Raw genomic sequence first — 26,815 nt, forward strand, 5'->3', positions numbered from 1 at the left:
CATTTATAAAAAGAGAAAAGGGTCAATTTATCATTTGCTCTAGCTTTTCTAAATTTGATACAGATTCCACACGAATTTGTGTGACAGGTATAAGGGGAGTAGAGTACAGTTACTTTCGGGAGATTGAACTTGTCCTCAAGACACTTCAGAGCTTGGACTGCAGTGACTTTAGGTGCTTGTAGTAAGATTCATGGACCTGCAGGGAAGGGAGAGAAAAAATTACTGATACGGAGTTTGCAATTTAAAATAGCATACCTGGACTTCCCTGGTGGCGCACTGGCTAAGAATCCGCCTGCCAATGCAGGGGACACGGGTTCAAGCCCTGGTCTGGGAAGATGCCACATGCCGCAGAGCAACCAAGCCCATGCACCACAACTACTGAGCCTGCGCTCTAGAGCCCGCGAGCCACAACTACTGAAGCCCGTGTGCCTAGAGCCCATGCTCCGCAAAAAGAGAAGCCACCGCAGCGAGAAGCCCACGTACTGCAACGAAGAGGAGACCCTGCTCGCCGCAACTAGAGAAAGCCTGCGCGCAGCAGCAAAGACCCAACACAGCCAAAAATAAATAAATATATTAGTAAAATAAAATAAAATAGCATACTTTTAATCAAGAAATTATCTGAACCTTATTTGGATCCTGATTCAAAAAATCTGAAGTGGGGAGAAAAGAAGAATTGAGCTAACTGGGGAAATCTGGACACTGACTGGGTAGTAGTTCATGATATTAAAGAATTACTGTTAATTTGTTTAGGTGTGAGAATGGCATTGTGTTTATGTTTTTTAAGAAGAGTCCTTATCTTTTAGAGATATATACTGAAATATCTATGAATAAAATTATCTGATATCTCGGGTTTGCTTCAAAATAATTCTTAGCTGGGAGGTTCAGATGAAATGCAACTGGCCATGAGCAGACAGTTGCTGAAACATGACAAAGGGTACAGGGGAGATGCACTGGAGTATGCTATTTGTGTATACATTTGAAATTTTTCAATTGTTGCTAAATAGTTGGGGAAAACTAAAAACCTGCACACTGCAGGAAGACCTTGTTCCCTTCAGAACCTGCTGCTCAAATAAAGAAACTGTCCGAAGTGGCCATGAGAGCTTTCAAAGCTTTCACAGATGATCACTCAGAGGCCTTTCCTGCCTTAATATTTAAATGAACAATTTCAAAAGGTGAAAAGACACTTTTTTTTTTTTTTTTACCTCTGTGTTGTTCAGTGGGGATTTCTTGGCCCATTCAAACAAGTTTTCGTACACATTCCCATCATAGCGGCCAAGCACAGAGCCCAGTGTCACATCCTGAAAATCAAATGCATCAACCAGAGCAACAGCGTCAGGGCGAATCACAGTCAGTAACTCCTTTACGCGCTCGTTCACTTGGGTGATTTGAGACTCTGTCATGATGCTCCCCTAAAAGAAACAAGCAAGCAAACAGAGATATTACATAGGTACGTATAAATATATTCATATGTGTATTATACACATACAACCACGAAGTAAACCACAATTATGTCTCTATAAAAAATTAAGAAATACATTAATAAAAGGACTTAAACTTAGAAAATACCTGAAGAAAATCCCCTGCGTTCCGACTGATTCCATACAGACAATACAAGAGACACAAATTCCTTAAGACGGCTTGGATGGATTTCTCTTGAATTTGGAGGAGTTTTTCTGAAAAGAGCTTAACTGCCACATAGTGGCAATGTGCCTAGAAAAAAAGAAAACACCAGAGTGCAAGAACCTTTGAAAAAGACTCAACAGTGATACAGTTTCTGCACTAAGAAAATAAGGCAGGTGGTGAAGGACGGAGAAGGGGAGGGGGAGAGAGGACCATCGCTGACCTCACTTGCTTGAACGAGGTCAACGGAAGTTAGGTTCCATGCTACCTCCTTGCTTTTTCTGTGAATCACTTCAGTTTGAAGGTTTTTCGCAGCAATTTCTACTAATCTGTTAAAAAAAGAAAAGAACTAGAAAACTGGAGCTCAAGGAAGTGATCGCTAGGACTTGTGCCTCCCACCTCTCCCATCAAGCCCCTGGCCACAGAGGCCCCGTGGCCCTGTCCCAGCTCTTGAGGGTGTACTCACCTGGCCGCACGAAGCTTGTACGCTTCTGTCAGGCTGTCAGGGCTGTTGATATCCACCACGGTTGGCCAGACGGCCACCTGCTGTGGCTGGATGTGCTGGCTGGGCAGGTCATTCAAGTAGGACACCATGCCACACACCAACTTGCCTGAGTGCACCTGGTCATAACTTTTCATCAGGAACCTGAAAGTCACCAGGACACATGCTTTCAGCAACTATGCTTCTCGTGAAACAGAAATAAAACGAACTCCTGAAATGACTTTAAGCTGTGGGACAACTGTTTCATACTAGCCTGACCCCAAGAAAAAACCATGGGTCAGGATGGAAGGCAAAAATGACATCTTTCTGGAACAAATATAATGAGAAGAGAAAACACGGGAATAAGAACCAACGGAAAGGACTCGAACATTCTTGAGAACACATATGAGAAATCATGAATTAGATTCTCACCGGGCCGTCTGTAGCATCATGACAGTGTTTTCTCCCTCGAAGGTGCAGGTTGGGGTAAAATTGACATAAATATTTGGAAGTCCACTGCAGTGAGAATAGCCATGCCCGCCACAAGCCATCCGACATGCTTCAATACCAGTGTTAGTCGTCCAGGACGTGAAAGCCTTCAGCCCGGCAGTGAGGGCGTGAAGCTGAAGGGGGAAGCACAGGCCATCAGAACATCTGTGGTGCTGACAGCCCGCATTCCAATGAGACACACTTAGCCTCACTTAACAGCACTTGTCACTTTCAAAATCACTTGGCAGGGACGTCCCTGGCGGTCCAGTGGTTAGGACTCCACGCTTTCACTGCCAGGGACCTGGGTTCCTGGTCAGGGAACTAAGATCCCACAAGCCACGTGGCGTAGCCAAAAAAAAAACAAAAACAAAACAACCAAAGAAAAACAAAACAAAATCACTTGCTATGCCATGTAAACTGAAAAGCATGCTCATCTGATTGGCCTGAACCAGTAACATTCCCACATTCCCTTCTGAACTGTTTTACTTGGCAAAAATGGCACCACTTAAGTTCCTCTGATTAATAAATGACCAACATGGTACAGTAATTCTGAACCTTAAAAACAAACCCATGCATCTTCACCTTTGATCCACTCTCAATTAGAAAATTTTCTCTGTATTTTGAGAATATATGGATTCTTTTCAAGATATCCCAATGTTTAATTTTCTCTGGACATGATCCAATAGGCAAATATGAACCAGAAGGGTGCCCACAAGGGAACAAGACATGACGCAGACCTCAGGCAGCTCACTCAGGTCCCCTTGGCTGATGTCTTCATTAATCCGATGATAGGTCTCTTTCATGTATGCGCCTACAAACTGGAAGGCATAGGCAGTGGCCAGGAGGGGAAAGAGTTTATACTGCTGGGTTTGATAATCCAAAATCTGTGGTTCTGGTTCACTAAAGCATATAAAAAAAGGGGAGAAAAAATTAAAGGCCTACACAGAGCTTACTATGTGCCGGGTTCTGGTCTAAGCACTTTGAAAGACTAATTTATCGAATCCTTATAAAGATCCTGTGAGGTTAACTTTTATTACCCCCATTTTACAGATGGAGAAAATGAGAGGTTAAGAACCTACCCAGGGTAGAGAGCTAATAAGTGGCAGATCCTTGATTTAAATCTAGGGTATCTGGCTACAGAAGACCACGTGCTTAACCACCTTGATGAGCTGCCTTAGTTGGACAGGATTTTCTAGCTGACTTTCATATTTTTCTTAGTTTTTCCATTCTAAGAAAATTGTATCTTATGGCAACTTCCGGAACCAAAGTTCACTAACTTCACAGGAGGAAGACAACGTTAAAGGGGTCTAGATGGCTGAATAAACTATATTCTGACCACAATTTGAGGAGACCCAATGCACTGAGTTAAATATTTGAAGTCTAAGCAGGTCTGCTCTTATCAATTTCTTTATTCCTTCTTTAAGAGTAAAAAGTTTATCAAAGAGTCATGCCCAAGTAATAGGCAGTTGTAAGAATAAACCATGTCCACGAACACAACAGAGAATCAAGTTTAATGTCACTTTCACTATACTCGATTTGTAACTGTTACTAGCAACTAGAATCTTCACACCACCTTCAGTGTTTTCAACATTTCATTTATAAAGCTCAAAAATATTACTGTTTTTCTTAGAAGGTTAAAAGTAATAATTAGGTGGTTATTCTCAACTTTCCACTTAAGGGAAGTCTAGGTTCTCAGACTCAGTACACTGCCATCCTAGCTAATTTTACAGCAAATGCACTTTCTCCACAACACATTTGGGAATTTTGATATTTGGATGGGGTCCAAGCCAGGTCTTCAGTACCAAGCTCATCTCAGACTCCACCCTTACCCTGGCTTGATTTCAGACTGATGCCTCACGGCACTGTAGCGGATGGCAATGGTGCATGCCTTAGACAGACACCGAGCGGATTCTCCCACAAGGAAGGACCTGATAAACACCATGGTCCCGTAGGTCAGCTTGTTACTCAGGGGTTTCACGTATGTGCCATCAGGCTTCACCTGGAAAAAGAACATGAGATGGATGCTTCCCTCTGTTAAAACCAAGTGGCAGTTTAGGCAAGTCGTTCTCAAAGTGTGGTCCCCAGAAAGGCAGCATCAGCATCACCTGATGCTCAGTCCCCACCCTGACCTCCTAAATCAGAAACTCTGGGGGCCAAGCACTCTAGGTTTTAGCCAGCCCTCCAGGTGATTCTAATGCATGCTAAAGTTTGAGCCCCACTGGTTTTGCAAAACAAAACATGCTCTTCATACCTGCCAACTGCTTTTGATTTCATGGTCATAATAAAAGCAGCTTCAGAAGTAAAAATCTGTTAGTACCTTCTAAAAGAACAGATCCTTCTAACCCCATGATTATCAACAGCCACTGAAATCCCCGTTTGATACCTCTCCTCCTATTTCCTGTCTAAATATACCTGAGCGTGCTTCATCAGCATGTTTTCCCTGGGAATGCGATAATTGTCCATCTTCAGGTAGCCGTTATCCATCTCATCATAGCCAAATTTGGGGCCAATGTCTCCAACAGTAATACCTACCGCAGATGAAAGTCACAAGGTGTTTATGCTCTGGGATTCCTGGCTGCCCTCCTCTTCTTCAGTTATGTATTATACTTTTTGCAGAAGAAAGTGATTGGTTTAATTTTCACCTCAACATCAGGTAAACAGTTCTAACCTGGTAAAGGCTTATGCGTCCCAAGTTCACGAATAGGTACAATGAAGGCATGTAATCCATAGCATTTCCCCTGAGTGATGAGTTGGGCGAGTACTATCGCATGATTTGAAGTCTTTCCAACTGCAACATCAAAGAGAACAAGAGAGGGAAGTGAGCAAACATTTTTACATTTTCATAGAAACAAAAGAGGGGGAAAAAAAGCATATGTTAAATATAACACTAGATTCCATCAATAAAGTGTGCCCAGAGAGCTTTTCTTATGCCAGTGTCATGCCTAGTTTTCAGAAGGAAATCCACTTAAGCTGAGTTATTAAAATTCACTGAATTTTGGCAAAGCAATCCTTCATTTTTTAAACATATATAAACACATTTTTGAGATACAATTGACATATAACATCTAAGTTTAAAGTGTACAGCATGTTAATTTGATAGCATTTTTAAAAAGTAGGCTTTTCTACTTATTTTTCATTCATTTACATAAATAAATTTTTAGGATAATTTTAGAACCTTACTTTAAATTACATCCTTTTTCTCCCTTAAGGCAGGGCTTTCCAAAACAGTAGCCACTAGCCACACGTGGCTGTTTACATTTAAATTAATTATAATTAAATAAAATAAAAGATTCAGTCCCTCTGGTCAGCTAGCTACATTTCAGGTGCTCAAAAGCTGAAAGTGGCTAGTAGCTACCATACTGAACAGCAAAGACAGAGAATATTCCATCATTGCAGAAAGTACTATGGGATACAGCTGCTTTAAGAGATTTTTGGTTAGCGCATCCAGAAATATTTCTTTCTTTGCATGCCAGTTTTTTCCTATCAAAACGTAACATTCCATATTAAAATATACAACGTGAATAACAAAATCCTTCAACCACTAATCTCATCTGAAATATATATCCTAAAACAATAACTCAGAATGGAAGACAATATTAAATAAATTTCATGTCAAAGCTATTTATAATAAAAATTTGAAAACAACTCAAATGCTTTCCAGTATGGAAATGACTAACCAAACAGGGAAAACTAAATTACTTTAAATGACTATGGAAACTATGCTAACACACGAGAATATTTAAATGAAAAACCATGAAAAGCAGAGTAAGATGGCTGCCCTTTCTGCGCTTTGTAAAACATATAAATATCTGTAACATGCAACACAAGAGAATGTGAAATATCTTAGAATAGTTTAGGCTCTAAGAAGCTTTTTCTATATTTCAAAATTATATTCTCATATAAGCTCTACATTCTGAACACGTTATAATAAATCTTAAAACATCCAATAACCGTTAAAAAATTCACTTACGCCCACCAGGCCACCACTTGATGGAGGTCACAGTCGGACTGTTAAGAATGAACTCCTGGGTTTCAGGGTCATAAGTGGCTGTGGTTTCCAAGCCTCGAAGATGAGTTCCTAAGAAAATGAATTACACCTACTTCAGATAGAATACAGGAAAAAATAGGTACAGGGTAAAATCTCCCGCCCAGTCCTTTAAAGCTCTAGCATCTCAGAGAGTAACAAAATCTAACAACAATAAAACATCTGTAGATGAACTACAAATGGTTAATAACCAAGATACGTAATTTCCTAAGCTTAATTAATTAATATGTAGTTTCCTGATTTGTTCCTATTAAGCTGAAAATATAAATGTCAAGCATATTCCATTTCTGTACTTGATTTAGTGCACTTCTGTGGCAGTGGATATGGAACATTTATTTAGAGCAACCAAAAGAAAATGTAAAATAAAGGCAGATTAGAATCATAGCTTCGTAAGGTCACAGGATACGAATTTAACAGGGAAGTTAACTGACCTTTTAAAGGCATATCTAAGTTGTTAGTGTGCCAATTTCAATTCATTTGTATTGTGTCTACCACACCAATGCAATGTTCTGGAATTCTGCATTATAACAAAGAATGAGAACACGTGACAGGAAGAGATTCGGCTAAAGTTCTTGTAAACTGAGAATTTATTTCAGAATGAATGCTAGAAAGGAAAACAAGAACTTAAAAAGTTATAACCAGGACTTCCCTGGCGGTCCAGTGGTTAAGACTCCGCGCTTCCAATGCAGGGGGCGCGGGTTCGATCCCTGGTTGGGGAACTGAGATCCCACATGCCTTGCAGTGCGGCAAAAAAAAAAAAAAAAAAGTTATAATCATTATGCGGAAAAGACTTGGAACAGTCACTTTTTTTAATTTCTAAAAGTCCAATAATAAGGTCCAAGTTCACCCTGCAGACTCAACACTAAGCCTTAACTTATTCCTGGCTGGTTCACTAGTGTGACTAGGAAGAGTTTCCATTTTATGTATAATGGAGACAGACAGGGATTCGTGTTTTAAATCCTAATACAAACGTGCCAAAATTATTTGAAAAAAGTTACAGAAAAATGTTCTAAGTGACACCCTCCCTAGTAATACTATCCTGTAGCCAATGCTGAGAACCTTTTACCGAACTGCTTTGATAATGCCAGATCTCATTAAACACTTAAACTGTGAAACACTTAGAAACTCCCGAGTTAAATAACGGAAATGGACAGTTTATGTGTGATCCACAACGTTTCCCTGTGTGGGAATCAAGGAATCAGACACTAAGACTCCTTTCACCAAAGAAGAAACTTTTATAGAAAACGAGGTAGCATATTAAACAGAACAGGTAATGACAAAACGTTTTCAAATGCACAACTGAATCAAACAGTATTCCACTTCGAGTTTTAGGAAAATCCTCTAAAATACTATTTACCACGGAAGCTGAAAGCCAAATTAGCAATCAAATGAAGATGAAGTTGTACAGGAATAAGGAGCAAGTGGAAAATATACACTAGACCAGCTGTTCTGAAATGTCTGAGTAGGAAAAGAGAAGCCAGAAGTAAACAAATGGTAAACACAGATACCAATGTGGAACGGATGCTACCAGGCACAGCCACCACCTCCAGCCCCATCCAGTTCACAGGAAAAGACAGGTGAGGGATGGAAAGAAAAAAAAAAGGTGGTACAGGGACTTCCCTGGTGGTGCACTGGTTAAGAATCCGCCTGTCAATGCAGGGGACACAGATTCCATCCCTGGTCTGGGAAGATCTCACATGCCATGGAGCAACTAAGTCCGTGCACCACAACTACTGAGCCTGCGCTCTAGAGCCTGCGAGCCACAACTACTGAGCCCACGTGCTACAACTATTGAAGCCCGCACACCTAGAGCCCGTGCTCCACAATAAGAGAAGCCACGCAATGAGAAGCCCACGCACCACAATGAAGGGTAGCCCAACTTTCCACAGCTAGAGAAAGCCCACGCACAGCAACGAAGACCCAACGCAGCCAAAAATAAATAAATAAATAAATAAATAAATAAATATTTTAAAAAGCAGAAAGGCAGTACATACAGAGTGTGAAATCAACTGCCCGGAAGTACAACTTATCTTATTTTTTCTAAACTGTGGCCAAAGCCACTTTCAGAACTTTACTGAATCAAGGCACAAATAATGTCAAGGTACAAAATGCTGCATGTTTTGGTTATATAAGCCACTCATTTCCCTTCAGCAAGTCAAAGAGCACACATTCTATTAATCTGTATTTCTTCTGCAATCTGTGCAAGTTCATTAAGGTATCAGTAGCAAAGATAACCAGATAGTAATGAAGAAAAAGAGATGGGTTCAGGCTCTATATACACATAAATTCCATACAACTTCAGTAAACTTGAAAAATCACGTATTAAGTAAGGCCTGACTTGTAATTCTTGACCTTCTGAAGAGGAACCATGAATAATCAATCAGCATGTCTGTGATAATATAAGCTTTTATTTCCACCGACCAAAGCACTGTCTATGCCAAGACTTGTATGTGTGAAAACCCTGGCCGCTGCAGAAAGACTGCATTTAAACAGATCTTACACAGCACGTGGATGTGCCACTGCTGACATGTGGTGGACACTCCATGCATGCTAAGCTCGAAGAGCCCCGCCCAACCCAGAAGGTAGACTGAATGCACCGTACCATGACCCATCTCTGTCTGGGCATAAGTGCCAATGATCTCCAAGTTCCAGGTGGGCACGAAGAAGCGTTCCTGCTGTTCCTCGGTTGCCTGGTGAAGCAAGGTGGGCAGGAACATGCCCAAGTGAAGATCCAGAGGCCCAGACTGCCCTCGGTGCACAAGGCTTCAAAGAAATACCAAGGATGGGCATTTGAGAGAAGAGTCATCAGGTGTGAGAGAATCAGCAATTTGAACAAACAGAGCAAGGGAAGGAGAAAAAAACCCTTCTGTTACGTATGAATTAATGGGTGGACTTTATCATGGATGGGAGCACTGCCCTGTCTGTATTACTTTATAACTCTTAGCAATTTCCATTTTTCTTATGTTGGCAAGAAGTATTTTCTAAGGCTACTCATCTCTAAAATTAATTAATCTTGGAAGGGATTGGCTACCGATGCCAAAGCCTGTGCAGCACAAGACCATGTGCGCAAGGCAGAGGATTCGAGCCTTGCAATTAAAGTAAATAAAAAACCTGAAAAGGCTGGATGGAATGGAGAATTTAAGTTGTACAGTGACTTATTTATTCTAATGAAAAGTTGAGACAGGAGAACATACTGGTTCTCTTGGACAAAAGTTTCTCCAGGATCTAATTCCAATAATGCTTCTAGGCTAGAATCTTTTCTGTTTGTCCATAAAGCATCCAGCATTAATCCACATTCCTCACATAATTCTGGTCATTTCATTTGGATCCATCACAAATATCCAGCCACATGCTACTGAAACAATGTAATACAAAAACTGACAGTGCTCTTCATCCCAATAATTAATTTCAGAAATAAAAAGACATGTGATCTTTAGTGAAGACCGTAACATTTACAAATAACAGATTCATGCATAACAAGCTCTCCATTACAATTATACGGGAATTATCAAAAATGATAATAAACATGTTAGTTGTCATTTTAAATCCACTTTCTAAAGTCATTCTTTTCCATTTAAAATTTGCAGGTGCCTTAGACTTTTATGTGAGTTTATTTCTAATAGGAAATAGTTCTATATGGCTTGGTATTGTTGCATGCTACTGGCATTTTATTTAACTTCCAGCTCAAAATTAATCAATTCTATGTTACTCTTACTGTGCTCATTATCTTAGAAATGAGCCTAAACATTTCAGTTTCAAAATTTCTCCAACTGTTCCACTTGAGGAGGAGAATAATCAGGACAGGGTGCTCTAGGCAGGGGCTGACATGTGATGTCTTCCAAAGAGGGCGGGGGGTGGGCTGAGCTTTCAGCTAAGCAATTACATAAAGATTGAAGAATGCATGAATAACTTCCTCATTTTACAGAGAAATTAAAGCTGAGGTGAATTATGTGTCTTCAGGTCAAAAAGATAATGGCAAAACAAGGACAAGAATCTCATCTCCTAATCACGTCTTCTAGTGCAACCTGGGCTGAGGACAACAGTGGGGACACTAGAAAGACTTGCCAAAATCAGAGCTAGACTCGGAAGCATCAAAGTGGAAATCCTGTAAGATGTCACCACTGGTGCAAACTGGGTGAAAGGTTCACGAGACGTCTACGTGCTATTTTTGCAACTTCCTATGAATCTGTAATCATTTCAAAATAAAAAGTTAAAAAAAAGAAAAAAATTGGAAATCCCTGGAAAAACACATTCCAGGGATGAGAGAGTACCTTTCATGCACAGACAGGAATGTTAACTGTGCTGTTTTTAAAAGAATGATGTGTAGGAAGAAAAATTAATGTGCGCCTAGGAGCTAAAAGAAGAATTAATGTGTGCCTAGGAGCTAAAAGAAGAAAACTCTGAAGTAGGACTAAAAGCTGTGGCCTGGGGCCAGCCACTCACGGTGCTGAGAGGCTGCTTTCCATGACTAGAAACCAGAGCGATTCCTGGTGAAGGAGAGGCCATTCAGAGGCGCCCATCAGACTTGTCATTGGTGGGCGTGTATTTGGGAATAATGAGGGGCACCAAGGGTTACCACAGAGTACACTCAGGAGGGCAGGGGTAAAACTACTTATAATCAGAAACTGTCTTGAAGCAAAAAAAATGTTTTCAGGAGAAAAATGTCTCTTGTGACTAGGATAAGGATTATTCAGAAGTGGATGAAATGCAGAAATGTTACAAGGAGAAAGTGACCTGGATAGTTTTTGATTTAAATCAAGTATTTGCTATACCCTTTATGCATGATAAAGATCATATATTATTTTTAATTAATTTATTTCAAAATTGCAAAGCACCAACATTTTGCTTGGTAAAGAGCTGGAGTCAATTCTTTCAAAACTGGAACACCAGAAGGCCTTCCCAGGCTCTCCTACATGATACAGGGCTGGGAAGGCTAGCAGTCAATACTGAGGACAAAATGATTAGATTAATAATATATGAGAAAGGAAGAAATCAAAATAGCATCTCCACGGACAGTATGATTATAATCCTAGGAAATCAACAAAAACAAAAGACCATCAATAATAAATGAATTTAGAAAAACCAGGATTAAAAAAAAAAAAAATCACTCATTCTTATCCATTAGAACCATTCAAATAGAAAACCCTGGTAAAGAGAAAGGTGATTTATAACAGCAACAAAATATTTTAAAAATCTGTTAAGTAATTTAGCTCAGAATATTACAGATTTAATTAAGAGAAAATATAAATACCTAATAGGACGAATAAAAGATATGAAAATGGACAATAGGAAAGAAATTGCTAATTCGTGGCTGAGAGGACTAAATAAAATGAATACTTCCCAAGAAAATACAGGGATTTAAGGTAATGGGTTTTAAATTCCTACAGGATATGTTTTCGAACTTGGCAAACTGAGATCAGAATTCATCTAGGAGAATAAGTATGCAAGGACACCAAATACACATAAATTGAAATACAGTAATAGTAGGCTTATTCTATCAGATTTTTAAATATCTGGAAAAGCAACAATGAGCCAAAGCTTATGATGCTAGGAGAAAAATAAAGAAAAAAATTAATGTAATATATTTAAGGTTCCATAAATAAACTGAAACTATTACAAAACTCTAAGATGAACCAGAAAGAACATATCAAGGGGAAAGAGCTACTCGTTAATAAACATAAAAATAGTATGGGGTTCACTCATCTCTGTATCATACACAAGTCAAAGCATTAAACACAAATCAAACAAACAAAAAAGGGAATCAAATAGAAGATAATTATCCAAGATACGGGAAAAAGAAAACTTATACCTACTCAGAGAAGGATGCACTGAATACATAAGGCCAAAATGTTTAATCAAACAGAGGCAACAGAAAGAAATATTGGAAGGATACAATAAAATCTTGTAAGATCAATATGCAGATCCTATGTATTCAATACTCAAAGGAGAAAAACCCAGTTTACAGTAAGCTAAACATGTAACATCCAGGCTCACTAGCACTGGAAGAATTAAAACGTTAACTCTTAGATATACATAAAAGTAGCAAAAAAACAAAGTAATCATGTTGATAGGACTATGGACACACAAGCACACTAAGTACATCAAAACTTGTTCCACGTCTTGAGCAACAGAAGCTATAAAGTGTTCATTCCCTTCAGATGTAGTAATTCATTTCTGAGAAAGATATTCCAAAGGCATAACCCAAAGAACACAGTTTCTGTAAAGAGACTGATATTGTTATTACTGACAATGGGGAAATTAGAATACCCAAGGAGCAAGTCTCATGGGAAGTCCAAAAGGTAAGAGAATCCCTCCTGGAAAAAGAAAACAGGAGACTCTCGGAGAGACAGAGCAGTGAGATACAGGGAGAGAAAGATTAGTGACTTACAAAATTGAGTTTACTATTTATTTTTCAAGTTTCAAAGGAAGAGTATTTTCACATTTGAGTATTAGCGATGGGAATTTGCAAAGAATCTGCACCACCATCTTCAAGGATGGTGAGTATGTACTACATAAGCTCTATTTTCCTTAATAATTAAAATAACAACAACAATAATAGAAAAGGCAAGAAGAATTCCTATTAAGTGGCCAGAACGTGAAATGATCAAATACCTGTGAAGACCAAACACACTACTTGCTTTGTGACCTGGAGAAACGTACAGTCAGGATAATACCCCTGGACCACGTCCCAGACTGTCCCTTTAACACCAGGATCCCAGGAAGAGGGTGCCCTCCTTGGCCCAGGCCTCTGCCTTTGATTAAGGCTCGAGCACTCACAGACCAAATGTGTGTTGGGGCTTGTGTGCCTATACAGACAGGTGTGTATTTAGAGGAGGGAAGACACAATTCTCGAGGGAAGAGAGAAAACTGGTGACATAGACTTTCTGCAAGTGGTTGAATTTTAAGATTCTTGAGGATTCTGGAATAAGCCTGAGAAATTTTGAGTCTCTCACTTCTCAGCGGCTACCTAGAGGTGAAAGAATCCCAAACTCGAAGTTATAGCCAATTCTGTGAGAACACTTAGATAATCACTGTTGACCAATGTTCCAAAGTCTCAGAATTTAAATGGTCAAATCTTCATCCTGTACAAGTTGCTCTATTTCCAATCCCGTTGATGTTGAAGTACTTTTTATATATTCTACATAAGACTGTACTGTCACAGGATGCAAATTAGCAAACAAACTGACTGGCTTCTCTGGAAAAGAACAGCAGTCAGTGAAGCACAACTAATACGAACTGACAAAGTTCCAGCAAGAAACAAGACCTAATCTTAAAACTCTGTTCTCTAAATAAACCATAGAGATTGAGACAGAGTTGGTTCGAATACAAAAAAGCATTCGAAAACTAGAAGGAATAAGGGAAAGAAAACTCTAACAAATACAAACTCGCCCAGAGCAAAAAAGGACCTCAGTCCAACATTCCGGGCTCCTCAAACCAGTGAAGTTCAAGTCTTCATTTCCTCCTCTCTTCCTTCAATATACATTTGAAATGTACCTTATAAATAGAGGCAGAAGGATTAGACCAACAAGAGATACACAGATCAGACTCACTTAGCCTCACAATAGTTTACATCTTATGCCCCCTATTTCAAAGCTATCTCAAGATAACAAAACACGAGTGCACACTCCAAGAGAGGAACATTGTAGGAATGTGATATTCCTTCCGTTAGGACACCTTCCTTCAGGTCTGTCATCTCAGTGTTGACCATCCTGAAGATGGCCATGGGTGTTTGGCAGGGTGTTCATAAAACTGTACCATGACCAGAATCTGCAGTTCCCACAGGCATTATGGGAAAGAACATTTCCTTAAACCAATTTGCAAACCAAAATGCACCAAATCAAACACAAAAATGAAGTCTTCCTGATATCTGCATCCTTTTCTCATTCTTTTTCTTTACTTTCCTTTATTTACATAAGGGAAGGATTATGAACCGGGCAGCTCAAATTCCAAGACACTCAAACCTGTCAGTGGCTTCATCTATGAAAACAAACCTGTTTCACAAGACTAAACACAAAACTTTTTGAAAGTAGCCAGGTTTTTAGGAACAATTTAACCAAGAATTACTGGTAATATAAAGTCCATGGACATGAATAGAAAAATGAATAAAAAGAAATGAAGAGCATCGTGGACTTTTTCCCAAACCATCTCACAACCTTCACCACTCTAAACCTCTGCCCCTTTAAAATCCGCATCTTTAACTTCATTAAAGCAGAGCATCTTCCAGATGTTGCTGAGGCATGAACCCTCTTAAGAATTTGCAACTAAGTCTTTAATCAGACACCAATACAATGGGGCGCTTTGCCGTATTTTCAACCCCATCTTTCCAAACTGCTCAACACCCATTTTAACGGATGTATGCAGCAATGGTAACGAGCCTTAAAAAATAACAATGACAGATGCTTCAGGCCAGAGTCTTGGACCAGTTTAAGGGGAAAGAAACTATCAGAAAATAAGAGGCTGAATTTTATTTAAGATTTAACAATTTAAAAATAAAATCCCAAATGTGTACCAGCAGAAAAAAGTCAAATGCCAGGAGTCACTTTTGTTTGTTTGTTTTGCTAGGAGTCATTTGTTAACTGAAGTCCTGAGGTGGGTTACCCGCTGAGCCTCAAACGTGGACTAACCGTGGCCCATTTCCGTCTGGGCGTAGGTGCCAATTATCTCGAGTCCTTTGGATGAAAGCAGCCATTTCTCTTGCTGAGCAGTGGTGCCCTGATTCAGCAAGGTAGGAATAAACATGGAGTAATTGAGGCCCACAGGTTCCACAAAATTGACCAAATGTAGTCTATGGGAGAGAAAAGAAAAGGATCTCAGCCTTACTCTGGAAACTGCATTCTACTACCAATCCTGCCAGATGGCTGTAGCCCTGAGGATGAAGGTTAGAAAAATTTAAACCTCTTTCTTAGGAAATTAAGACTAATATTTATCATTTACTACCTAAAAAGCCAACAGCAGAATCTAGTGGAATCTCTTCTCCCCCTAGTCATTTCAGGGCCAGAATTCTGAATTTCATACTTAATCCAGGAAGCAAATTCTACCATGTTTTAGCCTCAACCCCCTTTTGTTTATTATACTGTTGGTGTTATTTGTTGGTTTGATATTTTGGAGGGTCTGCCTATTTGTTTTTGGATTATTTTCAGGTTTTACTTGTTTTGAAAATCAAAAGACACTCCACAGAACACTTATTTGTTGACCTGTTAACAAAATGTCCCAAAGAAGAATAATTTATACTATCTTTCCCTAGTAACTGAAGCAAATGTCCAGGATAGTACATATACATTCTGGGGCCAAAGCACTCATCTCTAAAGGTCTTCAGAGCTTAGAAACGGCTAAGTAGGTAATGTGAGTGTTAAAAATTTATCACAAACGGTCTTTGAAAATTATTCCAGATTAAGGGAACTCTAAACATAATGAAATTCAGTCTTCAACGATTTTCTCACAAAAGAGAATCCGTGAGATGGTCAAAATACGAGTTACGTACACTAGTCAGCCTCGGCTACGTTGTGCTGTAGATTTTTTAGGGGTCTATTCTGTCAGATCTATCTATATAGAGAGCTTCAGGGGCTTCCCGGGTGGCGCAGTGGTTAAGAATCCGCCTGCCAATGCAGGGGACATGGGTTCAAGCCCTGGTCCGGGAAGATCCCACATGCCGCGGAGCCACTAAGCCCGTGCGCCGCAACTACTGAGCCTGCACTCTAGAGCCCGTGAGCCACAACTACTGAGCCCACGTGCCACAACTACTGAAGCCCACGCACCTAGAGCCCGTGCTCCGAAACAAGAGGAGCCACCGCAGTGAGAAGCCCGCGCGCCGCAAGGAAGAGTAGCCCCCGCTCGCCGCAACAGAAAGCCCGCACGCAGCAACAAAGACCCAACACGGCCAAAAATAAAAATAAATAAACTAAATAAATTTATTTAAAAAAAGAAAAAAAAAGAGCTTAGGGTACAAAGTAAGTACCACCTAACTGACCCGTATGACTTTTCAAGGGATGGACTGGAAGCAGTGTCACCGCCAGCCTATCCTGGCTTGTACAACAAGCAGAGCATGAATTAAGGGAAAGTGGGGGGTAGGCTGCCAATTCACATCTGGGGAGGCCCTGAAACCATCCCACCACCTTTCAGGGGTGCTGGGGACAGATTCAAACATCCAAGGAATGCCTGGACTAGTCAACATCAGAAATGCTTTTTAACCCTAAGGTTCTATGAGTTTCACACAAATATCAAATATTAATTTAAACTGAGGGTTTCCCTGGTGGCACAGTAGTTAAGAATACACCTCCCAATGCAGGGGACATGGGTTTGAGCCCTGATTCGGGAAGATCCCACATGCCGTGGAGCATCTAAGCCTGTGCGCCACAACTACTGAGCCTGTGCTCTAGAGCCCGTGAGCCACAACTACTGAGCCCACGTGCCACAACTACTGAAGCCTGCACGCCCTAGAGCACAAGAGACGCTACCGCAATGAGAAGCCCGTGCCCCACAACAAAGAGTAGCCCCCCGCTCGCCGCAACTAGAGAAATCCTACGCACAGCAGCAAAGACCCAACGCAGCCAAAAATAAATAAATTAAATAAATTAAAAAAAAAAAAACCTTAAAAAAAAAAAACAACCTGAAACTGAAAGGAGAGAAAGAGGGGAAAGGAGGTATAGGAATATCAACCAGCAGCAACTCCCTGCTGCTGTACTACAAAGAGAAGTAAGGCTCTTTGCAAAACATATTCATCACTAAAGTGGAGACAAGTAACGAGGAGATAAATGTAGAAACTGGCCTCTCAACGGCAAGGGCACCACAGCACTCCCTCACAACCATGCTTTACTAAAGGAGGAAATGAACCTGCGAGCATTTCTGAGAAATAAAACCAGTAATTTAGGTGCTAAAAATGGTGGCAATATAAGACACTCCCAATCCCCTGATGGAATTGAGGAGGCTCTGGGTTGGTAAAATGATGACACTGACACGAAATAATTAACTCTAGGAAACTGAGAGGGAAAAATATATGACACAAAATAAAGATTGTCAAATACTTATGTTTTCATAAACATACTGAGATTTTTTTTTTGAGGCCACTTGAAAGTTAACTTGGGCTTCCCTGGTGGCACAGTGGTTGGGAGTCCGCCTGCCGATGCAGGGGACACGGGTCCAGGGGACACTTGGTCCGGGAAGATCCCACATGCTGCGGAGCGGCTGGGCCCCGTGAGCCATGGCTGCTGAGCCTGCGCGTCGGGAGCCTGTGCTCCGCAGCGAGAGAGGCCACAACAGTGAGAGGCCCGCGTACCGCAAAAAAAAAAAAAAATAAAAAAAAGTTAACTCAAGAACAAAATCTGAGTGCTTGTTTTTAAGTTATGTTTAATCCCTCCTGAAGATGCTTTTCAAGCAACTAGCTTTAAAAACCTAATAAGGATAACAGAAACCATGAATGATTCTCATCAGAATTTTAAAGTACTTTTAAGAATATTTTACAGTTTTTGCATAGCAAACAGTATAGTTAAAAGACAAAATTACAGGAAAGGGCATTAGGAAAGTAACTCTTATTCCCCAAACAGCAAAGTCTTATTTTCTCAAGGAATGGAGAGATGAATTCTTTCACTGCTCAAGTTGAGAAATCTCAAAGTACTTTACTAATACTTTAGTCAATTTCAACATACTCTCATGAATTTTATTTTGTGATAGAGAAACTGGATGTAAAAGAGACCAGTAAATGCCCCAAATCCCCAGAGAAATATTACTATATTTGATTAATTATAGCATCCTTCTCCTCACAGCCAATTTTAGCATTTAAGAAATCTGATGCATCTCACAATTAATGGTACATCATAGTTAACTTTGTTAGTGATACATAAGACATGGGTGTGAGTGACAATCGATGGCGTTCAGTAATTGCCAAGACTAATTTTCAGTCCCCTTCTCTAACATACATGGATCTCCCTGTCACATCCCAGAAATACCGGAAAGATGTCAAAGTGTATGCCAAAGTTTGTACTTTGTATTTCGCAAATAGTGAGGTCTGTGTCATAAAAAATGATACGCAAAACAGTTGGCTGGTGTCCACTGATCTTTAACTCACATAAAGGACTTTACTTCATTGTGACTTCACCGGAGTCTGGTTACACGTTGTGCACCACCACAGATCATGAAATCTTCTAACCAACTCTGAAACACACGGCATCAGCCATTTTAAAGTAAAACAAAACAAACCTCCCCTTTTGTGTTGTTTTAAGGAAGAATAAAATCTTACTAATTTTTTAAAGTTCACAGACCGAACTCAGGAAAATTAGAAACATAATCTTCTAGGAGTTACTCCACCTCAATATCCTCACAGCCATGAGTTACAAACTTTAAAAATAAAAAAACAGCATTTGGAAGTTAGTAAGTACTCTGACTGGACTACCAAATTAACTGCATTTTTGTAACTAAAATGGAAAGGAGTTCTGAGTGTGGTCCTAAGGGCTGGAGTAAATCATTTCCTCTTGACAATAATAACCAGGTCAAATAGAAAATAATTATATACCATATGTACTTGCAGCAGTAGTATAGGGAGGAATGCCTATTGCTACATAAAGGCAGAACTTGTAACATATTTCATTTTTCTTGGCTCTTAAATATGTACCATTCACACCATTTATTTTTATTGATGAAAATATTGGAGTTCTTCTAAAATGTAGAGGCCTAAAACAGGAAATGCCCAGGAATAAGCGAGAAGTGTAAGAGATGCTGAAAGTCAAAGAAATCTTGTAAGATCTTGTAAGAAATCTTGTAAGATCATATAATTATAGTGTTTATTTACATAAAGGTAAAAAAAAATGTGTTTTATTTCTAAAAACACAGCAAAAAGCAGATGGTCTGAAAAAAGGATATACTCTTTCAGCAGTAGGACCAAGGCATGTTTTTATGAGGTCTTGTATGACAGGGGAGCCATTTAAATATCATCACCAGATTCAACAATGCTGGGTTCTTAGAATACTTTATACTCATTCTAAGGTATGACTAACGTTCTTCTTCATCCACCCATATCTTCCATTATTTTAAACTCAAGATCTACACACATATGAAAATACGACCTGTTACTGCTCCAAAATATTTAATGTTTGGTCCTTGCAACTGAAAACATCCTTCCAAACGCAGCTTCTAAATTTAGCAGGCCTCCTTCTTACAAAAAGCAAAGTCATTCTGCATTTAAATCACTCAAAATTGAGACATCTGGACCGAATTTGTATGATTCTTGAGGTAGAAAATTATAGCATTTCCATGATCAACTTTTTACAAATGCCATCCCTTTAAAAGGCTTAAATACAAAAGTAAACATTATTTTCGACACAAATAACTTTAAAATGGCGTGAAAATATGCCAATTCGAGTCTTCAAACGTCAAGCACGATGAAAAAGGACACCGCAGATTGCGGATCTGAAGTTTTGGCTTAGACACTTGATCTAAGCTAAGGCATACCTACTTTTTAAACCACATGATTTCAGCAGGGTCTGCGATGTTAAACTTCCTCATCTTCTCCACCATGGTAGCACTCTTCCTAACAGCCACCTCGTAACGCTGGCTACGACTGAGGAAATTCAAGTCCTCATGCTGGAAGTCTGGGTCTTTCAGAATCAGGTTCTCTGGTAGGGAGTTAAAGGATATCAAGAGGAAGACAGAAATTCAGGGCTCTGTTAAAGCTCCCTGGGTCACAGCAGGGTTCAGACTCACGGGCACAGGTCCCCTCTCGTTATAGGGGATTCCCCCCGCCAGAGCCGCCCCAGGAAATGGGGGGGTCCAGGCTCCCCTAAAGCTGGGCCAGAGGCTGCGGCCTACGCCCTACAGCGTCCCCCGATTCCTCCCGGAGGGAGTCTCAAGCTTTGCTCGGGGAAGGAAGGAGGCCTGGCCCGCCGCCCTCACCGATCTCTCGACGGCGCCGGGTGTTCTCGGGGCTGCCGTCCAGGACATGCGTGAGCAGCTCCGGGTTGAAGCTGGCGGCGGCCCGCTCCTTCTGCAGGTCCTGGTTCATGGTGACGGCCAGCAGAGGCAGCTGAGGCCGAGGCGGCGGCAGCAGCGACAGCGAGTCTCCGCACCTCCAGAGCGGGCCCAGCCCTAAGAGCCTCCCCAGGACACCGCGAGTCCCCGCCCCGTTCGCCTCGGCCCGCCCCGGCCCTCCCTTTCTCCTTCACCGCGGCCCCTCCGCGCGTGACAGACCGCGGCCGAGGCGGAGGCGGCGCCGGGGCGGGCGGGTCCCCTGTTTTCGGCCAGGGGAGCCTTTGAGCGGCGCCCAGCTAGGAGACCCTGGAAGAAGATCAAGAAATTGCCCCGGGGGGAAAGCGAAGCGTTCTCCGCAACCCGCCCCTCCGTCGTCACGTGGTCACGCTGGGCGGAAAGAGGTACCCCGAGGCCAGGAGGCCCAGAAAGGTTCGCGGAGTGGTTGGGAAGGGGCGGGACTACGAGGCTGAGGAGGACTGCGCCTGAGCCTCGGGACGCGGCCGCCCCGCCGCTTCCGGGTCCGCGCGCCAAGGCATCCCCGGGAATGAGATGGGGGAGGAGACTCAAGGCTTGGGGCGGCGAACAGTAGTGCTTTTCGGAGTTAACGGGGAAGTCGTAGCGTTTCCCAAAACCTTCCAAGATTGGAGAAAAAATGGACGGGAACAAGGGTCGCACCGGGGAGAGGCTCCAACTATCGTTTGTTAAGATAACGGCCTCTTTGCTGCCAGAGGCGTGGGCCGCGGGGAGCTGAGTGTGGAATTAGGGGCGCTCTCCCCTGGTTATGGGGTGAGTTTGGACTTAAGAGTGGCAGTGTGCTTAGAGGTCTTTGAAAGGAGACTTTTTTGTTTTCACAATTATCGTCATCAAAGTAGTAAAAGCACACGTTGAAAAAAGCTAGTATAAGAGGATTTGTAATGAAAACCAGAAATTCCCCATCCTCAGAGGCAGCCACTTTAACCATAATAAATTGTTTCTAGTTTTGTTTCCTAAAGAACATCGAAGTAAAATTCTTCCAAGCTATTTCCTCATTTTTGTTTCCTTTTGACCTCATGCCATGGTAACGAAGGTGTGGCACGCTGCCCATCTCCTTTATCTCTCATTTACCTTTGTAACTTTAAACAACATACTAATCCCGTTTTTTAAAACTATACACTTTTAATAGTGTTAATAGTTAAAAAAAAAACTTGTTTGTAAAACTGACGCATCAATTTTTTTTTTTGCGTGGCCCTCTCCCTGTTGTGGCCTCTCCCGTTGCGGAGCACAGGCTCCGGACGCGCAGGCTCAGCGGCCATGGCTCACAGGCCCAGCCGCTCCGCGGCATGTGGGATCTTCCCGGACCGGGGCACGAACCCGCGTCTCCCGCATCGGCAGGCGGACTCTCAACCACTGCGCCACCAGGGAAGCTCCCCCGCCCCCTTCCCTTTTTGAATCCCAGGAACCTTCCTGCGCATGTGCAGACAGGGAAGTTTTCCTTGACCTCAGGAGTGGTCATCTTATTTCTTTACTTAAGCAGAGCTCAGCTTCTGCCACTAGCTTTGTTCTTGGAGTGTCTGGGTGAGAACAAAGATTCAGTTTTACCACTTGACAAACCCCAGCTGTCCGGCGCAGGGGCCCATCTATCTCCTACCTCTACAGATCAATCAGTATTCAGATTTCTCTGATGGCTTTGTAAAAAATTGTCTGCAGTTGGTTCGTTCAAATCAGGGTCCAAACAAGGTCTACACATTGCAGTTGGTTGATAAGAATCTTAAGCTTCTTTTAATGTATAGGTTTCCACTAGACATTGATTTTTTTCTCCGATTTATTTATTGAAAAAACTAGGTTGTTTTTCGTGTGACTTGCCCACAATTTCCCTCTCTGTGATATCTTTAACACGTTCCTCTATTTCTATATTTTCTATAGGCTGTTGCTTAGATCTAGAGGCTTTATAAGATTCAGGCTTGAGGCTTTAGCAAAAAATACTCCTGTGGCATGTTTTCTATTTTAAAATATCACTCTGGGGACTTCCCTGGTGGCACAGTGGTTAAGAATCCACCTGCCAATGCAGGGGACACAGGTTTGATCCCTGGTCCAGGAAGATCCCACATGCTTCGGAGCAACAAAGCCCATGCACCACAACTACTGAGTCTGTGAGCCACAACTACTGAGCCCAAGCGCCTAGAGCCCGTGCTCCACACAAGAGAAGCCATTGTAATGAGAAGCCCACACACCGCAACAAAGAGTAGCCCCTGCTTGCCACAACTAGAGACAGCCTGTGTGCAGCAACAAAGACCCAACGCAGCCAAAACTAAATAAATAAAAAATAAATTTATTTAAAAAATACAATAAAATATCACCCTGGTTGTTATGAAGAGAATGGACTGTAGAAGGAAAAGAGTGGAAACAGACCAGTTATAAAGGTGGTGAAGGCCTGGATGGAGTTGGTGACCATGGAGATGGAGGAAAGTGGATAGATTCAATATGTATTTTGTGGTAGAACGGACAGAAATTTGTGATGGATTGGATGCAACCATGAGAGAAAGGGACACATCAAGAATGACTCCTGGAAAAAAAAACAAAGAATGACTCCTGGGCTTGAGCAGATCAGGGATGGAGAAGGGTGGCTTGGAGGTGGTATTAAAGCCATGGGACTGGGTTCTGGTTAAAACATCGTCTTCCTGTGCCTATTTCCTCTCCCTCCCAAGGGCCCACCTAAATGGACAAAGAACAGCAGTTATCAAATTAAGGAAACTTAACGTTGATACAATACTATTACCTAATCTACAGACCTTTCTGTGGATTTACAGTTGTCCAATAAAGTCCTTTATCACAATTTTTTCTCCCAGCCAAGGTCCAATCCAGGATCATGAATTATATTTAGTTGTATTAGTTTGCTGGAACTACTTTAACAAAGTACCATAGACCAGGTGGCTTAAACAACAGAAATTTGTTGTCTCACAGTTCTGGAGGCCAAAAGTCCACAGTCAAGGCATCGGCAGAGTTGCTTCCTTTTGAGGCTGTGAGTGAGATGTGCTCTGTGCCTCTCTCTTAGCTTCTGATAGTTTGCTGGCAATCTTTGGCTTTCCTTGGCTTGTATACATATCACCCCAATCTCTGCCTTCACCTTCACCTGGCCTCCTCCCTTTGTGCATGTCTGTCTCTGTCCAAACTCTCCCCTTTTTATAAGGGCACTAGTTATATTGGATTAGGCCCTCTGTAGTGACGTTATTTTAACTTGGTTACCTCTGTAAGACCCTCTTTCTAAATAAGGTCACATTCTGAGGTCCTTGGGGGTTAGGACTTTAACATCTCTTTTTGTGGGGACACATTTCCACCCATAACAGTTGTCCTATCACTTTAGCCTCCTTTAACTGGAGCAATTTATCTTCTGTGATTTTGACACGTTTAGAGCATATAAACCAGTTGCTGTGTAGAATGTCTCTCAATTCAGATTTGTGTGATATTTCTTGGTGACTAGATTTAGATTATACTTTTTTTTTTATAGGAATATCACAGAAACAATGTGTCCTTCTTAGTGCATCACATACAGAAGGCACATGAAGGCTGTATTTGCTAATTTTCTTCACTGTGAAGTGGACCATTTTTTCCTTTGTAATTAATAAGTAATCTGTGGGGGAGATACTGTTGAGACCATGTAAATATGCCGGTTCTTCATCAAACTTTTACCCAGTACTTTTTGCATCCAGTGGTGATTCTTCCCTGAATTCATTTTTACTCTGGTGATTGCAAAACTTTTAAAGGCATAGTAAAATAATCATTTTATTTCGTTACTGTAAAATTCATTTAGTTGAGATTACACTTAAAATTGGAAATAATCCCCAGGTGATAGAATCTTTTGAGGCCATAGGGCAAATCATGTGGCATAACTCGAGTTTTAATGTTGGAGATTCATTGTATAATATAGACTTAACAAAGACTTGTAACTTTAAACACATTGATGAATGGCTTCTGGGTTGGTGAACACAGGGAGGGGCTGGGAAAGTGGCAAAGCTCAGAGAGGGCATGGAAGCTCCACACCCCTCCCCACCTACCGTGTTCTATGCACCTCTTCTCTCTGGCTGTTCCTGAATTATATCCTTTTATGATAAACCAGTAACCTATTCTAATTCTGGAGTGGTAAACATATGCCATCAAGTTTCTTGTCCCCAAGAAACAAACCCAAAGCCGATAAAAGCTATGATGAACTTAGTTATAAGTGTTACTTCTCTGACCTTCAATCCCACTACAGCAATCTTGACAGTTGCTTCAGAAAAGATGAAAGCAGCAGTCAGACTGGTTCACCATCCTTCCTGTACAGTATTTTCAAACTTCCCAGTTGTTAAAAAGAAGCCTATTTCTCATCTTCACACCATGGATTTTTTTTCTCCTGGAAGTGGATACTTTGACTTGGGGAGTGAAAAGGGCAAGGCTTGAAGTACAGGTTGTACCATTACTCAGACTTCTAGAGAGAGTATTTGAAATCCAGTTGACCCACAAGAGAAGCCTGTCCTGATATGTCTTCTCAGAAACTTTCTTGAATGTGTGATAATGTATGGATAATGATTTATGGAGCCAGCTGTGCTTATTTAACAGAAGTGTCTTAACAAACACATAGCAGCTTTTGTTTGAAGAAGAAATTGAGGTTAAAATTTACAAAAGAGTATCTCCCCCAACCCTAACGCCACAAAGAGTCAAATGCTACTCCATGGTAATTTTTAAAAAATCAATTTAATGATATAGTTACTTATAGTTTAGCTTATACGGGGTGAGAGTAGAAAAATTACTTTAAAAGCGATTCTAGGACTTCCCTGCTGGCGCAGTGGTTAAGAATCTGCCTGCCAATGCAGGGGACATGGGTTCGAGCCCTGGTCCAGGAAGATCCCACATGCCGCGGAGCAACTAAGCCCGTGGGCCACAACAACTAAGCCTGCGCTTTAAGAGCCCGAGAGCCACAACTACTGAGCCTGCGTGCTGCAAATACTGAAGCCTGTGCGCCTAGAGCCCGTGCTCTGTAACAAGAGAAGCCACTGCAATGAGAAGCCCGCGCACCGCAACCAAGAGTAGCCCCCGCTCGCCGCAACTAGAGAAAGCCCGCGCGCAGCAACGAAGACCCAACGCAGCCAAAAATAAGATAAACAAATAAAATTTATTTAAAAAAAAAGAAAATGTAGTGTGGGATTCTGGAAGGGACTCTGGAACAGGAAAGGGACATTAGGGAAAAACCAGTGAAATCCAAATAAAGTATGGAGTTGAGTTAATAGTACCATATTGATACGGGCTGATTAATTATGACAAATGTGTCATACTAATGTAAGATGTTAATTATAGGGAAAACTGGGTGTGATGTTTATAGGAATTCTCTGTACCATCTTTACAGGTTTTTTAAAAAAAATAAATGAAAACCATTCTAAAATAAAAAGTTTATTTAAAAAATGTGAAGACTCCCTTTATATACAACTATGAAAGTGTCAAAATATATTAAGTGAAAGAAAATCATGAACAGTATGTATACTATAGTACAGAAGGGAAATAAATATATATGCATGTTTGTCCTTATTTGCATAATGAAAAGCTAAATACAAATTGATGGAAATGGTCCCCTCAGGGCAGGGCTTGGCAAACAGCAGCAAAGGCCAAGACAACTCACGACATGTTTTTGTCAATAAAGTTTGAAGGAAATAAGGTACACGCATTCGTTATTTATCGTCTTTGCGAGTTTTCATACTGTAATGGCAGAGTTTGGTAGTTGTGACAGAGGCCATATGTCACTGTCTGCCTTTTTACCGATCCCAGGTTTAGGGGCTTGGGGAGGGAACGGGCTGCATGGGAGTTAGAGTGGGAATCATACACTTTCCACAGAGATCTTTTGTATATTGGTTTTTTTTTTTTAAATATGTGAATGCATAAACCTATCAAAAAATCTTTTTAAATTTTAAAACACCATCCCCTGGAGCTACCTTTTCAGTTGTTGCTGGTCTCGTGTCTGTTAATCTCCATCTTGTGGTTGGCTTGGTTTGTCAGGAATCTTCAAAAATCCATCTCAACTATTTGGTTACAGGAGCAATGATGCTGCCCAAACCTGGGATCTATTACTTCCCCTGGGAGGTCAGTGCCGGCCAAGTTTCTGATGGGGACACACTGAGAACGTTTGGCAGGTGAGAATGTTTTTTTCACATGGTGGGGGGGATGTTTAAAAAAATTAAAAGTCTTTTTTAAAAATTATAATATTTTAAAAATTATTTTTA

The 26,815-nt window shown here is 41.1% G+C and overlaps 2 protein-coding genes across 8 annotated transcripts in view; one reads left to right on the forward strand and one right to left on the reverse strand.

The window, feature by feature from the left end:
* Positions 1–20,970, reverse strand: ACOX1 (acyl-CoA oxidase 1). 6 transcript variants are annotated; one of them, XM_024760559.1, is made up of 15 exons: positions 20,080–20,200; positions 18,697–18,782; positions 15,260–15,420; positions 9,238–9,398; positions 6,561–6,668; positions 5,259–5,378; positions 5,003–5,118; positions 4,420–4,589; positions 3,328–3,490; positions 2,534–2,724; positions 2,087–2,266; positions 1,844–1,949; positions 1,567–1,710; positions 1,203–1,409; positions 2–196 (listed from the first exon to the last, which is right to left on the reverse strand). In XM_024760559.1, the coding sequence occupies exons 3-15, from the start codon at positions 15,322–15,324 to the stop codon at positions 146–148; spliced, it is 1,782 nt and encodes a 593-aa protein (XP_024616327.1). In that variant the 5' UTR covers positions 15,325–15,420; positions 18,697–18,782; positions 20,080–20,200; the 3' UTR covers positions 2–145. The 6 variants fall into 6 exon arrangements, with proteins under 6 accessions (XP_024616325.1, XP_024616327.1, XP_024616324.1 ...); XM_024760557.1 differs by lacking the exons at positions 9,238–9,398; positions 18,697–18,782 and adding an exon at positions 20,517–20,970 and having other exon boundaries at positions 1–196; positions 20,080–20,239; XM_024760556.1 differs by lacking the exons at positions 15,260–15,420; positions 18,697–18,782 and adding an exon at positions 20,517–20,704 and having other exon boundaries at positions 20,080–20,239.
* The window catches only part of TEN1 (TEN1 subunit of CST complex), a 15,826-nt gene continuing 9,824 nt past the window's right edge, over positions 20,814–26,815 (forward strand). The window contains exons 1-2 of one of the 2 annotated variants that reach the window (XM_024760563.1): positions 20,814–20,992; positions 26,629–26,725. In XM_024760563.1, the coding sequence (XP_024616331.1) occupies positions 26,634–26,725 (92 nt within the window). In that variant the 5' untranslated portion in view covers positions 20,814–20,992; positions 26,629–26,633. Of the gene's footprint in view, positions 21,021–26,628; positions 26,726–26,815 lie in introns of both variants that reach the window. The other variant, XM_024760562.1, reaches the window with a different exon arrangement.

The sequence above is a fragment of the Neophocaena asiaeorientalis genome, unplaced genomic scaffold (assembly GCF_003031525.2).
Source record: "Neophocaena asiaeorientalis asiaeorientalis breed wild unplaced genomic scaffold, Neophocaena_asiaeorientalis_V1.1 scaffold30, whole genome shotgun sequence".
NCBI lineage: Eukaryota > Metazoa > Chordata > Mammalia > Artiodactyla > Phocoenidae > Neophocaena > Neophocaena asiaeorientalis.